Source organism: Watersipora subatra, chromosome 3 (genome assembly GCF_963576615.1).
Source record: "Watersipora subatra chromosome 3, tzWatSuba1.1, whole genome shotgun sequence".
In the NCBI taxonomy this organism is placed as follows: Eukaryota; Metazoa; Bryozoa; class Gymnolaemata; order Cheilostomatida; family Watersiporidae; genus Watersipora; species Watersipora subatra.
This window is the reverse complement of record NC_088710.1, coordinates 10,998,168-11,013,789: the sequence shown is the minus strand read 5'-3', so window position 1 is coordinate 11,013,789 and position 15,622 is coordinate 10,998,168. Positions and strand designations below refer to the sequence as shown.

Here is a 15,622-nt window from a genome sequence, read left to right as displayed (position 1 = left end):
TCACGGAGGCGCATACAGTAGACCAGAGGACTCACTGAAGCAATTCAGCCAGTAACAACTGAGCGACCATAAAAGCTAGCCGTGTAGCCAGTACGCAGCAAGCATTAGCAACACATTGTAAAAACGAGCATAAAATATTGTAAATGTTGGTGCACATAACTGGTTGGTGTTTAATTACAGCATTATTTCGCTGGTAAATTACTCAGAATTAATAAGAACACCGTACAGCGGCACACCATTGTTGTGGCAACTGCCAGACTCACTTTAGTGGTCCCAAAAAAGACCTTCAAGGCATGTCTTAAGGGTCGCATGTCTTCAAGGACTCATGTGATAGAGCGCTTACAAAAAACATAGATCATGCATTGATAACATCTCTCTTAGGTTTTGCGCTACTTGTTGCTAGCTAACATCACACCTACCAGTTTGACTGACGCCTTGTGCAGGTAGGACTCTCGATGTGTCATGTGCTTCATAAGGGGACCAATGAGCTCGGGACAGAGCACGCTTGATATCTGAGAGCATAAATAAACAGATCTACTGATGATATCTTCGTACAAGAGTGGATAATAATAATAAAACCTTTGATGAGACACTCCGCGACAATTTCGAGGCAGTTGATCATGTATTGTGCAAGGAGGAACCGATTCCAAGTATAAATAGACAAGAGAGACAAGCAATTAGGGGTGGTTAGTCAACGTACCGACTGCTGCTTACAAAATTGGAGTGTCTCAGGAATGAGCTGATAGACCATGTAGCATCTTGCAGGTTTCTCCGCATTATATACTGAACCTACAAGTAGGTAAACATGATGAACCTTACTAACTTCTCTTTCACCACAACACCAGTTAAATTATAGCAGTGGTTCCTAACTGGTGTCTGATCGAACCTCAGGGGTTTGAGGAGACAGTCTAGTTGTATGTTCACGCTAGCATTTAAAGAGCCTAGTACTGAAAAACGGGGTGTCACAGAAGAGCTGAGGCTATTTGTTACATCTCGCTATAATAATCTATATATATATATATATTTCTCAAAGTTTGTCATCTGTTTTCTGTCCTTCGGTATGTCAAGCTATAATTATAAGCAGAGCTATCTTGGAATAACGATTCCATATCACAGAAGATTTGATCTCAGACCCCCAGTTCATCAGTCCGATGCCTTACCAATTCAGCCACACGGGATTGATCGATTCATTAGGCGCTACGGCTCAAATACGCTACGGCTCACCGTCACGATGCAAAGTGATGGCTTAACATCATGAGAAGTGGTAGCTCCTATTAGTAAGCTTACTCAAATTATCTATTGGCAATGTGCCAGGCTAATAGCAAATGGCAGGCAACTCTCATTACCTTTCAGTGTTTATAAGCACAGCAAGTACATTTATACACAGCAAAACTCATAGCGTTTATAACCCCAGGAAATGATAGCTTGCTTCATTTATACTGTCTAAACATCTTGCATTAGCCAATCAAAGCTCACATGGACTAGTTATTCATGATAGCTCTAATTAAGCTATTTCTTATCGATGAAAATCGCATAGCTTGTGAGCTATTAATACCTACTACCAACACATCCAATTTCGCTTAACAATCCTGGTAACTTACAATTAGGTTGCAGCGACTTTTGAATGGTTACCTTCAATAATGCTAATCTCAAAACCAGTTATGAAGTGTAACAGCACTCAGAATCGTAGCAGACAGATATCTAAGCCGTGGATCAACCAAATAATTGAAATAATTAGAGTGCTATAACATAATAAACAACCAACTATTACAGTAATTCTAATACGAACTAAATAATTAGCTAAATAATGGCTATAGACTAGTAATTCAAACAACGAAACAAACTAAAACACACAAAAATGACTTGAGCCAATCTACGCCTAGCAGCGTGAGCGTCACAAGAATGATAGCATAAACACATCTTCATGGTTTGAGGTAGGACATTTTATTCCATTTACCTTGTTGTAATGACGCAAAAGGATTTGATGAGCGCACATATGATACTGACAGGTTTACCACCTCCAAAAAGGTTGATTATTACAGATTTATGAAGGCACATCAATATAAATCAGTAAACATGGTTGGCCCAAAGATGCACAGAAATAGAACATATGTTGTTCAACACCAACACAACGTATACCATCGACTACCAGTGCAATAACTTAAATTGGTAACCATAAGACTATCTGCAAAGACGTAAGGCTGTGACTTGCAAGCAGCTTAGTAGTTGTCATCTCATGGCTATAATAAATTTTGGCTATGAAAACCCTTGTTCAGCAATGATGAGCTGTAAAGCAATGAATCATTCATATTACCAGCATAGCCACTAACACCGAGAGTGTATAGTATGAACAGGCCTCTAAAGTGATCAACCAAGAGAAAACAACTTCTAACCTATAAGCACATCCTTCCAGAGTTTGTTGAAGAGTTTCTGGCTGCGAGTGGCTGCCCTTTTAACAATAGCCATGTTGAGAGGGTGGATGACAGGTGTGTGACAGGTGCTCTGTATCATCACTGCTGGCAGGTAAGACAGGCTCTTGCTGCACACTAGTGTCTGGTGCTCCCAGTGCTCAGATATGAAATCTTCGCTGATAACCTTCTGCATTAAATTTGTAATAAAATATGTGATTGATTTATTTAATATAGTTTTGTTGATTCTTGAGGCTAAAATGTCTAATCGACATGACCAATTAATAGCATGACCTTTCATAGTGCGACTGCTAGCAGATCTACTAGACATATGCAAAACCATTTGCCGCCAATCCGTTTGGCATGTGTAAGCTATGCAACTAGTCACACACGCATGCACGCACCACAAACACACAAAGTGTCACAACTATTCCCAATAGCCAAAGATACTACCGTGAGGCGCAAAATAAACTGGACCTATTCGCTAAAAAACGAAAATTCTCATTTACAACATTATTACTCATTGCGAATTTAGTCAATAACCATAAATTATATATTTGATTAATCCTCATTTTGTCCTGATTTCAAACATGTAAATCAAACCGTTGTAAATTGTTTTTCAATGATTATGTAGGCTGAATTTTGAAGATTTCACTTTTAATGGTTGAAGATAACAATTTTTACAGATATGATCATGCAACATACATTTTTATTTGCTTGCTACTGAATGCCCAGCATTGCCTGGGTAATAAAAGTCTTTGCACAGAAAATTTATTTTTATTTAACATATATCAACATTTACGATTCTAACTTTCAAACTTCATATCACGAGAAAAGTGTTTTGTGCAGGTCAAATAAATTAAGAAACAAAATAAAACAACTATAAAAGTCATTAAATGTAAATGTGAAATAATTAGCAAGTAATAGCTAAATTAAGTCTGTTTTGCTACAATTACAATGAAAGATGATTTGGTAATGATACAATTATTACAAAATGAAAAAAAAATTAAAATCTTGAATATTTAGAACTATTATTAATAATTCGTGCATAGAAGTGTGTGTATAAGAAAGTTATTGTTCCAGCAGAAGTTATCTACTAAAACTTTGAATACGACGATCCTAGTACCTCTCGACACTGGTACAAATTTAAAAATGAGATATCATAATTTCTTTGTTTGACCAAACGTAGAGAGACTGTAGAAGCTATTTCTACTTGAGATAATACAATTGTCCGTGTAAAAAGTATTAGCCTTTACCGATTTAGCAGTTGAATTTTACGAAAAGCCGGAAATAGAAGTGTAATGGCACGTTTGAAATTGAAAAGGTACATTTAAAAATTACAATTTAAAAAATAGGTAGTGGTGGCAAAAAATTAGTTTTTAAACAATTTTTAAAAATAGCAAATGCAAAAAGTAATATTAGTTAATAATTAAAAGTGCACATTTACCGTGTGCATGCGGTATACGGTGCATGATAAGTACGATAAAATGCTAAGGGCTGTATAGCTCAGTGGTTAAATGCGCGGTTTAAAACTTGTGGTTGCAATCTCCCTGAGTTTAAACTCAGCACGAAAGGAGCTTTTAATTCCAAGGTTTTAATAGCTATAACTGCACAGGCGGATATCTGAACAGACGATGGCAGATAACGACAGATCACAGCAGATAACGACAAATAACGACAGATCACAGCAGATAACGACAGATCACAGCAGATAACGACAGAGAGCAACAGATAACAACATATAACGACAGATGATGACAGATAACGACAGTTATCTGTCAGTCACCATTTTGACTTTCAAACGTCATATCATAAAAAAGTGTTTTGTTCAGCTCAAATAAATTAGGAAAAATTTAAACAACCGTAAAAAAACTTCTAATTTTTTTTAATCATTTAACTTTTAAACTTTATTTTATGAAAAAACGGTTTGTAGCAGTTGAAATAAATTAATAGAAAAATAAAATGATGGTAAAGGTGTTTAAATGAAAATGTGAAATAGTTAGCAGTTACTGGCAGTTAACAGTTAACAGCTAAATAAAGTCTGTTTTGCTACGATTACAATAAAGGATGATTCGGTAACGATACAATTAATACGCACTGAGCAAACAAAATAAAAAGCTTAAATATGTTGAATTAATAATAATAATTCATGCATAAAAGTGTGTGTGTATAAAAAAGATACTGTTCCAGCAGAAGCTATCCATCAAAACTTTTAATACGATGATACTGGTACCTTTCGATACTAGTACAAATGTAAAAATGAGATATCGGACTGTCTTTGTCTGACCGAAGGGAGAGAGAATGTAGAGACTATTCCTACTCAAGATAATACTATTGTGCGCTTTAAAAGTATTGGCGTTCGATTTAGCAATTGAACCTTATGAAAAACCAAAAATAGAGGTTAATGAAAACACGAAAAAGCATCGCGTTTCAAAGATTTAATAGAGTTCCGATAGTTTAAATTAATGCGTCATTTATCAGCATTTATCGGCAATCGAGAAAAAAATAGAAGTTGTGTGATAGGAGCTTTAGAAACGTGAGAACAGAGTAGCTTGGTGGCCGAGTGCACGATTTGAGACTTGGGGTTCAAATCTAGCGGCTACGGTCTTTGTGAGTTTTACGATCCAGCAGAGTGCGCACTTTTAATTCCTCAATTTTAATAGCTATAGCTGGACATACCGAAGTACATATAGACAAACTGAGATTTATATATAGAGTTTCAGTCATATACATAAACCTTATTTTACACCGTATGGTTTACATAATCGAACTCAGGACAAAATTATGATTAATTTAATATAAAATTAATGGTTATTGACTAAATTCACAATGAGTGACAGTGTTGTAAATGAGAATTCTAGTTTTCCAACAAAAGGGTCCGGCATGTTTCTAACAAAGTTGTTTCAACAGTTTATTTTGATCACCACTTGAAGTATGCTTTCAGTTGAGTGACTATCTCGGAAAATCTCTTTCATGTAAAGTTTTACATAAAACTATCGAATGCACAGAATACAAACAAGAACTTTCTGGCTAGAATTTCTAGGGAGGGAGCCAAGTCTTATTTATTAGGCAATACAGTTCAATCACATAAAAATAAATCAACCAGTATAGAGCTAGTCTTAACTATGATAGAATAAGCACTTACTTTGTCCTCAAGTACAAGTAGGAGATGGAGGATGTCAGGTGTGCACCTCCCCCAACCTATAGTAAGTTCATCATGCATTTGCTCTAGGACTATCGTTTGAAATTCCTCCGCTCCTATGGAAAGCTCCTACAAAATACCCTAACAAGTAGAGAGTAAGCAATGTAAATAATGCCAGCAAATATTTGTTATAACAAAAATGTGTTAAGAAATCAAATAGCTCCAATACTGCCATATCAGACAAATGAGCATGTTTTGGGCATAATACAGTGATCCCTTCGTTTTCACTATTAATGGTGCCGGCGTCCTCTGCAAAATGTCAAAATTTGTAATATAAAAACTAATTTTTCAAAGCACATGTATGAGCGAATATTTTAACATCAGAACACTTGAACTGCTTTATAAACATATTGTATTTATTTCCTATATAACGCCCGGCATTCATCTAGTTTCCTATATAATAAGTAAATTTAATTATTCTTAATTGACTGATAGTTTACATTTCAATCCCAGTATTTTAAGCCAAAAAAAAGCATTTATGTAGTACAGATATAGTTTGGGCTTCGTCTGGTCCTAATATTCGTACTTGTAATTAACTGGGTTCGTTGTAAAAAGGAAGTCACATGATTAAGTTTTATGTATTTTTTAATGTGTTTTTTTATGTGTAATTTTCTTTTACTGTTTCATTTTTCAACTCCAAAATACTCAAACCGCGAAGGTTGAACCACGAAATAACAAGGGATTACTGTACATCCCGACTTCCAATTACGATTGCTTTAACACATATTAACTTTCCAAGATCTGATGTAAAGGTTCAACAGATATCTGCCTTTTACACCCAAATTAATTTCCAACACGTAACATTTAGAGTTTCTTGATGAATCGTAATTTTCTAAATGAGACTGAAAACAAAAAGCCCTGATGAAAGCTGGAGTAAGTTACAATGCATAGCCCGATCACCTTCACCTCCAAACCTAGCCTCCAAATATAAGCCGGCCCCTCTGGTCGGACACAAACGAAATGAAACGCTAACTTAATTCCAACAACTGCAACTCGAACCATAGTAACATGTGGCTGGTAGCTGTTACTTACTTTTTAGATTAAGATTTAATGAGTTAACAAGTTAAGATTTATATATGGGGACTTATGCTTACATGTAAATGTGAGAATCTATGGCAATACACAATCTGACACAATATTTGCTAAAAACTCGCTCATAACAGTGTGAAAAAAAACCCACACACATGTAGCTGTATTGGATAGAAAGCTCCACTTCCACATCTAGCAAACAAGTTCTTCACAAAAGGAAGATCCGATGCTAAACAAAAAAAGAGAGAACTTACCACGGAGCAGAGTTGGGAGATGCACTCTGTCGTAGCAGGCGCAAGCATGGAAAAGCGACTGCGGATTTTTGCCAACGCTTTGACCATGCTACGGATCTCACTGTCACTCGCCTGTCACATATATCACAAGGTCATATGATCGGGTAAGAGCTAACATTACATAGAGCATAGCAATATTTTTAATGACTCCTGTCTTTAACATAAGTGGTGAGGGGCGGATCTCAACATTCCTCAATGATACAATGGAACTAAGGCTAAATGAAAAAATAAATGAATGGAATATATGGTAGAAATCTCCTTTTTGGCAGGTCATTAGCCAACACTCATGTAAGAAACCTCGTTTTGTAAACGCCTACAGGATTCTATGTTTTTGCCAAAAAACCAACAACAGTTGCATTTAATCATAGCTTGACCACTAAACACCTTCAATGCCTCAATAATCCTCACTAAATGTGAAACTACAGTTTTGCATCAGTTTTCGCGGGAAGTATATTTAGAAGAGGTAGATTAATGATTCCGCGTGAGCACCATAGAATAAATTTCGAACATTGAAACTTTAGAATATAAATTTTATAAAAAATATAGGTTTCACTTTATTTAATAAAAGTCACAAAATAATTTAAAACTCTCAGCATACTTTACAACTCCTAACCGTCCACCATAAAATCTCAGGTATAAATGCTCTCTAGGCCTTATCAATGCCTCTAAAATGCATTAGCTGCAATATAAATGCTGAACTAACAGGATTTGCCACCATCAATTGACCAATAGAAGATTATGGTTGATTTTTAACGAATAGAAAATTATTTTTTGTATGACTCCAATAAGTGTTCTCATGTTAGTATTTCTGCTAGTTAAGAACTTGTATACTAATATCCGTAACATTAATTCTTTGTTACCATTGGCTGTTTGTTCTATATCAAACTCTATTGGGTACCTTCCGAGAGCTCGCCAATAATAACCATGACCGGAGTAAGACACAGCAACCAGGAAATACTTGCAGGAATTAATAACTTATCTTTTTAGTAGAACTGTACCACTGTAAATGCTACTATATGTATGTTGACAACTTCGAGTAGAAACATCAACACAAACACAAGGCGGTTGCTAACACAGGAACTAATTTTTCCAACAATGCCCGGGGGTAAATTTAAAAACTAAAAAGCTGTCTAAAACGTTTTCAGTCTCAAAAAGGTCACGCAAAGGTCACTACTTTGTAAGAAATCTTACAGTCCTTTAAACACGAAATGTTCTCATAAGTGTCGTTTCTATGAAGAAGCTTTTCAGAAGACTATGACGAAGTAAACACAAGTTGCAGCGACATGAAAGCTCATATGGAGAGGAATATTATAACTTTACAGCATAACTGATGCCCTACAGACTTATAGACCTTATGCCTGAGACTGTAGCTATGAATGAGAGGTCATTCGCCAAGAGAGGAAACTTTTAGAGCAAGCTGACCTTTTTCATTTAGACAGATTTAACAAACTACTATTTATACAAGTCTAGTTACATGCATTTCCTCTGACTAGTTGACTGCCCGGTGCTGCCCAGATAATAAAAGTTATTGATCTAATAATAAAATCAATTTTTATTTAACATCTAACAACAGTTACCATTCTAACTTTCAAACTTCATACCATGAGAAAAATGTTTTGTGTAGCTGAAATAAACTAAGAAACAAAATAAAACAACTATAAACGGGTTTTGATGTAAATGTGAAATAATTAGCAAGTAATAGCTAAATTGAGTCTGTTTTGCTACGATTACAATAAAAGATGATTCGGTAATAATACAATTAATACGAACTGAGAAAACAAAATAAAAATCTTGAATATGTTGAATTAATAATAATTCGTGCATAGAAGTGTGTGTGTATAAAAAAGGTTACTGTTCCAGCAGAAGCTATCCATCAAAACTTTGAATATGACAATACTGGTACCTCTCGATACTGGTACAAAAGTAAAAATGAAATATCGCACTTTGTCTGGTAACTTGTCTGACCGAACGGAGAGAGAATGTAGAGGCTATTCCTACTCGGGATAATACAATTGTCTGCATGAAAAGTATTAGTCTTTACCGGATTTAGCAATTGAGCCTTAACGAAAAACTGGAAATAGAAGTTCAAACACAAAAAAAACATCGTGTTTCATAGGGTTAATAGGGTTCATTGTTTCAATTAACACACCATTTAGTGTGTGCATGTGCGGTATACTGTATATATTTATATATATACATATATACTATATATATGTATATATAGTATATATGTATATACTATATATATGTATATATAGTATATATATACATATATATACTATATATATATGTATATATATAGTATATATATATGTATATATAGTATATATATACATATATATACTATATATATAGTATATATATACATATATATATATATATTTATACTATATGATAAAAGCTATACTGTATATGATAAAAGCAATAGATTGCTAAGGATGGTAGGCCCTATAGCTCAGTGGTTAACTGCATGGTCTGAAACTTATGGTGGCGATCTCCGTGAACTCAAATCCAGCATGCCGTGAGCTTTTCATTTCAAGATTTTAATAACTATAACTGGACAGACAGACATCCGACGACAGACTATGAGATTTATAGATTTGTCAAAACCACTTTCTTGCTATGCAGTGTTATCATGTGATTTTTTATTATTGCGTGTTATCGTACTTGTTTCAAAGTTTAGAGTTTCAGAAACCAACAAACTAATATTCTCTTTACTAGACCATAGATATGATTTTTAACCAGTCATCACACATGATCACCTCTAGTAACAAAGCGGTCACTGATCCTTATTTGCATGCCTAGGTACACACTCAGCTCATTTTCTAAATCATATTCAGACAAGATATGAAATTATTCCTTTTTATGGATAATCAGAAGAAAAAGCGTATGTCTCTCATCCCAGTTATCGACCTTGACGATTAAGACTCTCCATAGCCTTTGCAAAAAATAATCAATCAATCGAGACGAGGTATTTTGTACCAGATATATTCAGACAGCTCAGAAGTTTTGGAGTGATAGGAATCTTACCTTGTTGATGACTCCTGAACGAGCAATACTCGTGTAGGCTAGTATCTTTCCTAGTGCTGCGTGAGTCCTTTGCTGAAATTACAAAGCACGTGCAAACAACTCCAAACTCTAAGTCAAGCTGTGTTATCCATATCTAGGTGCTGTCTACTTTTTGCGATTTGAACCTTTTTTATAATTCACAATTGTAAGATAATCGTTGCATCGACTATGTGTATGTGAACATCAACGAAATCAGTTGACAAACTAACCAAAGACAACTCAGACATATTAATGTTTCGATTTAGAAATAATGTGTTTTTGTAACTTTACAGATTACCATGAATAATTTTCCTTTGAAGGTCCAACAACAAATACAGTAATTTGTTTCTTTTACTACATTGGGAAGCAGTGAAATTGTGTAAAGACGCTTTAAAATTTACTACACATGTTATGGATGGTACACACGCTAAAATGTTGAATGTATGTACAACATTTTATTGGCACTAGTATGCTTGCCAGTCCTGTGCATTGTGAAAGATCGTAATGAGTATATGCATAATTAATTCGTGGAGCTCGAGTGGTGTAGTGATAGCACGCTTGTCTTTGAAACTGACGCCCGGGTTCGAGTCATGTGCTAGGCAATCTTTTTACTAACACTTTTAACGTGGCTTCGGACAGACAGTGCTCTTATTATAGTAAAAATTATCAATCATCAATGAAAATGATGTTTTTGTTACATCAGCTTGTTGATGATTTTGTTTGTTGTAAGCCCAGGCATCCCCTAGCTTACTGCTGGTTAGAAATGTAATGGCTAGTTCACACTATATCGCCATATCTCGGGGTCGATGCCACAATACTTTGGTGATCGTCGATGATAACCATGTTCACACTATCACAAACCCATCCATGTTTGCATCAGGAAATACTTCGTCACGTAGTGTTCTAATTTTTCTTTTTAAATTTTCGCGAAGAAACTTTTTTGTTTTCGCAAGCTTGAATCAAATACTAGTCTCGCAGCAACTATCATAAACGGAAATAAATAGACTACGCTAATGCTCACCCCAACGATCACGCGAAACGGTCCACATTAAAAAAGTAGTCGTCGATGCTCGGCGAAATATCAGGAAAATTTGACAGCTGCCAACTTTCCCGACGTATCCACATGCTTCGTCGATGCCACCGGTTTATGACTCACATAATCGACGATGAACGCCGAAAGGAAAACGTCGTCATACGGCGATACAGTGTGAACCAAAACCTTTAGGTGTGTATAAAGTGTATAAACATATGAATTTAATGGAAGAACAAATCTGCTTTGCTGCATTTAAAGAGCTTAGAACACGATGATGTGAGGATAAATCAATGATGTGATTGTTACCTCACATGATTATGTGAGGTAACAATTGAAAGATTCAGAAGTTATATATATAAACAATGACAAATATGTTTAAGCGACGCCCTTGCTACAAAGAATAAAAAAGTTCCGTCAACTAGCACCTAACATACGCGAGAACATGAGACTTCAGACTTATTCTGCTAGTACTTACGCCTTTGGTATCTTGTTTTGAGATCTGCAGGTTCTCTGAAACCAACTTGAATAGTTCTGCCGATGTGAGGCTATCGGCATGAAGCGTAAGAACCTCACAGAGAGCTGTAGCAAATCCAAGTGGAGCCGCCTGTCTGTTGGAGCCGAGCCCCGTGATCAGCCGTTTCAATGTATAATCTAGTAGACTGCTAGATTTTCCACTAGGCTTGCCAGAATCCTAAATAATGGTCAAATACTTGAAGAATGACAAAATCAAGATTAATCTTTTTGAAGCCATCATTCCTATCATACTCTCATCATATAACGAGCAGTCTGTCAGTATCCTTCGTTTTTTTGTGACATCATTTTATCGTTGTCAGCCATCTTTATAGACAACTTTATCGTTACAAACATGAAGCTTTTGCAATGAATTTTTTAAAACGATGCTTTTGTTTGCAATTTTTTATTACAGTATCAAATTATAGTATCAATACAACACCAATAAGCACTAGTAAATAAAAGAAAAACGATCGTTTTCTACAAACATGGCGGCTTTTTCGTGAACGAGCGCATGTGCAAATGACTTGACGTAAAAAAAAATGGTGGATTGTCTAATCTATCATCTCAAGTCAACTCAATTTCTTGCCATTATGGTCCATACTCTTTTTCCTCATTACACTTTGAATAATGTATAATCATTTGAATTACACTAATTATAACACCATTACATTACTTTTATTATATTATATATTGTATTTATACAATTATTAAAGATAGAAAGATTTGTCTTAGAAGCCTTTAGCGAATCATCTTATAGAGATTTTCAATTAACACAATTATTAACAAAATTAACTAAACTGGTTTCAATCAGATACAGACACAAATCTTTGGGTCATTTACCAATAAAAGCTGATGCAAAATCATTGAAAAAAGATAACCACACACCAGAAAAACACTCTCATGCACTTTCACTAACACGAAATGTTAGATGCAAAGTAAACAGATCATGCTGTAATGATACATTAGCACTCTCGCAGTACCAAAAACTCAACTCCAAAACATCACACAAACTTCATTGCAGGGTTTTTGTTTTTGTATTGGTTTTATATAATGGCTAATCTCACAAGTTTACAGATTTTGACTGAAAGAACCAGAGCGGTACTTCTCTGTGAACTATGACCAGCTAGTTTAAGGTTTTTATTCAGTATATGTTTTAAGGTAAAGAGATCAATATAGCGAATGAAAGCCATCTAAGACCACCGGTAAAAAGGCAATATATAGAAAGCTAAATGATAGCTTTGTCAAAGTGGCCATCAAAGGTGATGCAATCAAACTACTGTACTAGAATTGACTGTAATGTTGCAGTGTCAACCAATTGGAATTGACTGTAACGTTGCAACAACCAATTAGAATTGACTGTAATGTTGCAACAACCAATTATAATTGACTGCAATGATACAACAACCAATTGGAATTGGTTGTAACATTGCAACAACCAATTAGAATTGACTGTAATGTTGCAGTGTCAACCAATTGGAATGGACTGTAACGTTGCAACAACCAAATAGAATTGACTGTAACGTTGCAACAACCAATTAGAATTGAATGTAACGTTGCAACAACCAATTAGAATTGACTGCAATGATGCAACAACCAATTGGAATTGATTGTAACATTGCAACAACAAATTAGAATTGACTGTAACGTTGCAACAACCAATTAGAATTGACTGTAATGTCGCAACAACCAATTAGAATTGACTGTAACGTTGCAACAACCAATTAGAATTGACTGTAACATTGCACCAACCAATTAGAATTGACTGTAACGTTGCAACAACCATATGGAATTGTTGATGCAAAAAACTTCCCTGTATGTTATGTTGTTAACAGATATGGGCACTCAAGTTAACACGCTTGCTTGAGCAAATCTTAAGGCTACAATTTACAAACAAATTGAATTGATTCTCGGGTATCTTTTACTTGCTGTAGAATTGTATTGACTCAAAGCATCCTACGAATAAGAATTCAATTGAGTCTTTACTGTCACCATAGACGGATTGAATCGATTCTCCATTTTTCAATAAACAAAAAGACTCGAGAAAATGCTTCTATTTATTATTACTACCTCAGTATCCTATGTTTAGTGAATTATTACGGTGTTCACAAAAATCTATCATGGACAGTGATATCTTATTAAACCAATCAGTTAATTGTAAATGCAGTCCAGTAGTGCCAGCCACACACATTTAATGTTTTCATAAACCTCGATATCACCACACACGTTATATAAAATTTGTCAATAATATGTAGTATTATTATTATTATTTATGTACCACATAGTATAGACATAGTATAGCTCTACATCATAGCTCTACATCTACAACCATATGGTTGCCTGTGCACTGGAAACAAGTTTAGCTATGATGTTTCGATTGTCATGCAAAGTGCAAACGAATGTAATCATGTCTCATTCAAGCATCAGGCCTCGCCCTGCGCAGTTGTCTAAATTTATCACTCAGGACTCAGTGGCAGTTCACTGGTCTAGTTGTTCTCAATTTTGTGGTTTGTTGGCAAGATTTTTTCTCGCCGGATAAATAGTTTCACTAGTCTGGTGATTCCACTAATTTATTCAATATTTAATAAATATATTTTATTAACTTACTAACAACAGCATCTCTTTTTTTAGAGTATTATTATAATAATATTAGAGATGATTGACTAGGAATGATAGGACTAGCGCTAGCGATGATGACACTTGTTTTTCGAGACGAAGAATTGCCTGTAGCGGTAAGTAGTTTATTATTATTTTAGGTAATACTTGATTATTAATTATTGTGCTACATTGAATGCATGAGATGAGATAAGAAGTCTAAATGTAGTAAATGAATGAGAGAGAGCATTATCTTCAATTATTATTGCTCTATCCAAAGCTTTTCATTTTTTGGTGTATCTCAAACTAGATCTATTATTGATCATGGTAAATATTATCTATTTTTTTATTATTCAGAGTTCATTCATTTACTACTAGTGGTGGTTAATAAATAATTATTATAATGCGTATAATGAATGTTGAAATTTTCTGTTACAAACAAATAATTGAATAAATTGATTAATAAATAATATTTTTTATAAACAACAGAACAATAATAAAAAATTAATTAAGTGAGGTATATTTATATATTGACAAATTTAACTTATTGATATTGTCAATTCTTTGACAATGTGTACATCAGGTAGATGCCCAAGTTGACTTAAATTAAGAAGATTCTATGCATTCCGCTTGCAAACAGTGCCGAGGTGGAGGAGTATTTAGTCATAGATCGAGGATGACCCCAGCAACTTTAATAAAACATATTTTTTAAATGTAACCACCAAGTGCATTGAGAAACTGGCCTATGGTATATGATAAAATAAAATTGCAACAATCAATGTTTATTTTATTTCTAAGATTGTTTTGCATAAGAACTACCCAACAACATTTGTGTAGGTGAGCAACTTCTATTCAGAGCAAAATCTGAACAAGCTAGCTAGCGGACAGGTGGCAATATGATGGAGAATTGATTTTGTCTAAAGAATTGAAAATTGAATTGTAGTGTTTTGCTTATTGAATTGAACTTGGGAATTGAAAAATTGGGAATTGAACTGCTAATTCTTAGATAAGTATTGAAATGAATCGATTCATTTTTAAAGCCTTTAAACATCTCTGCTTGTTAATGTAACGTAAGGCCATACGAATAACTTCATTGAATGCAACATTAATTACAATTTAAACAATGGAATTATGAAAAAATGTCATTTGATCGTGCTACGTAGTATTCAGATATACATCTTACTTATTTCCTTTATCAGTTGAGAATTGTTCAACTCTTTAGTTATACCAGCTAGTTCGATCACGTAAAATGCCAACCAACAATATAACCCCAACCTTTCCAAGCGCTTCTAGCAAAGCCATACAGTTTTTAGATCGCTCATCTTCATTGGTTGACGATAGTCCCCAAAAAGTGTCCAATACATCTTGAGATACATCTGTTTTGGTTTTATATTTTCTCTCCGTTAAGTCAGGCTCCATTTGTTGGGATACCAGCCGCATCCTTACTTTGATGGAAACACTTTGCACGTGGAAGAATATGTTGTTAGCGTTGGCTTTATGTAGT

The 15,622-nt window shown here is 34.7% G+C and overlaps 1 protein-coding gene across 1 annotated transcript in view; it reads right to left on the bottom strand.

Annotated features, from left to right (window-relative positions):
* The window catches only part of LOC137390081 (uncharacterized), a 38,802-nt gene extending 23,238 nt beyond the window's left edge, over positions 1-15,564 (bottom strand). The window contains exons 1-8 of the mRNA XM_068076328.1: positions 15,394-15,564; positions 11,489-11,704; positions 9,963-10,034; positions 6,894-7,004; positions 5,554-5,679; positions 2,394-2,598; positions 701-789; positions 420-512 (exon numbers count right to left, since the gene is read on the bottom strand). Coding sequence (XP_067932429.1) covers positions 420-512; positions 701-789; positions 2,394-2,598; positions 5,554-5,679; positions 6,894-7,004; positions 9,963-10,034; positions 11,489-11,704; positions 15,394-15,558 — 1,077 coding nt within the window. The 5' untranslated portion in view covers positions 15,559-15,564. The remainder of the gene's footprint in view (positions 1-419; positions 513-700; positions 790-2,393; positions 2,599-5,553; positions 5,680-6,893; positions 7,005-9,962; positions 10,035-11,488; positions 11,705-15,393) is intronic.
* Positions 15,565-15,622: the final 58 nt, after the last annotated feature.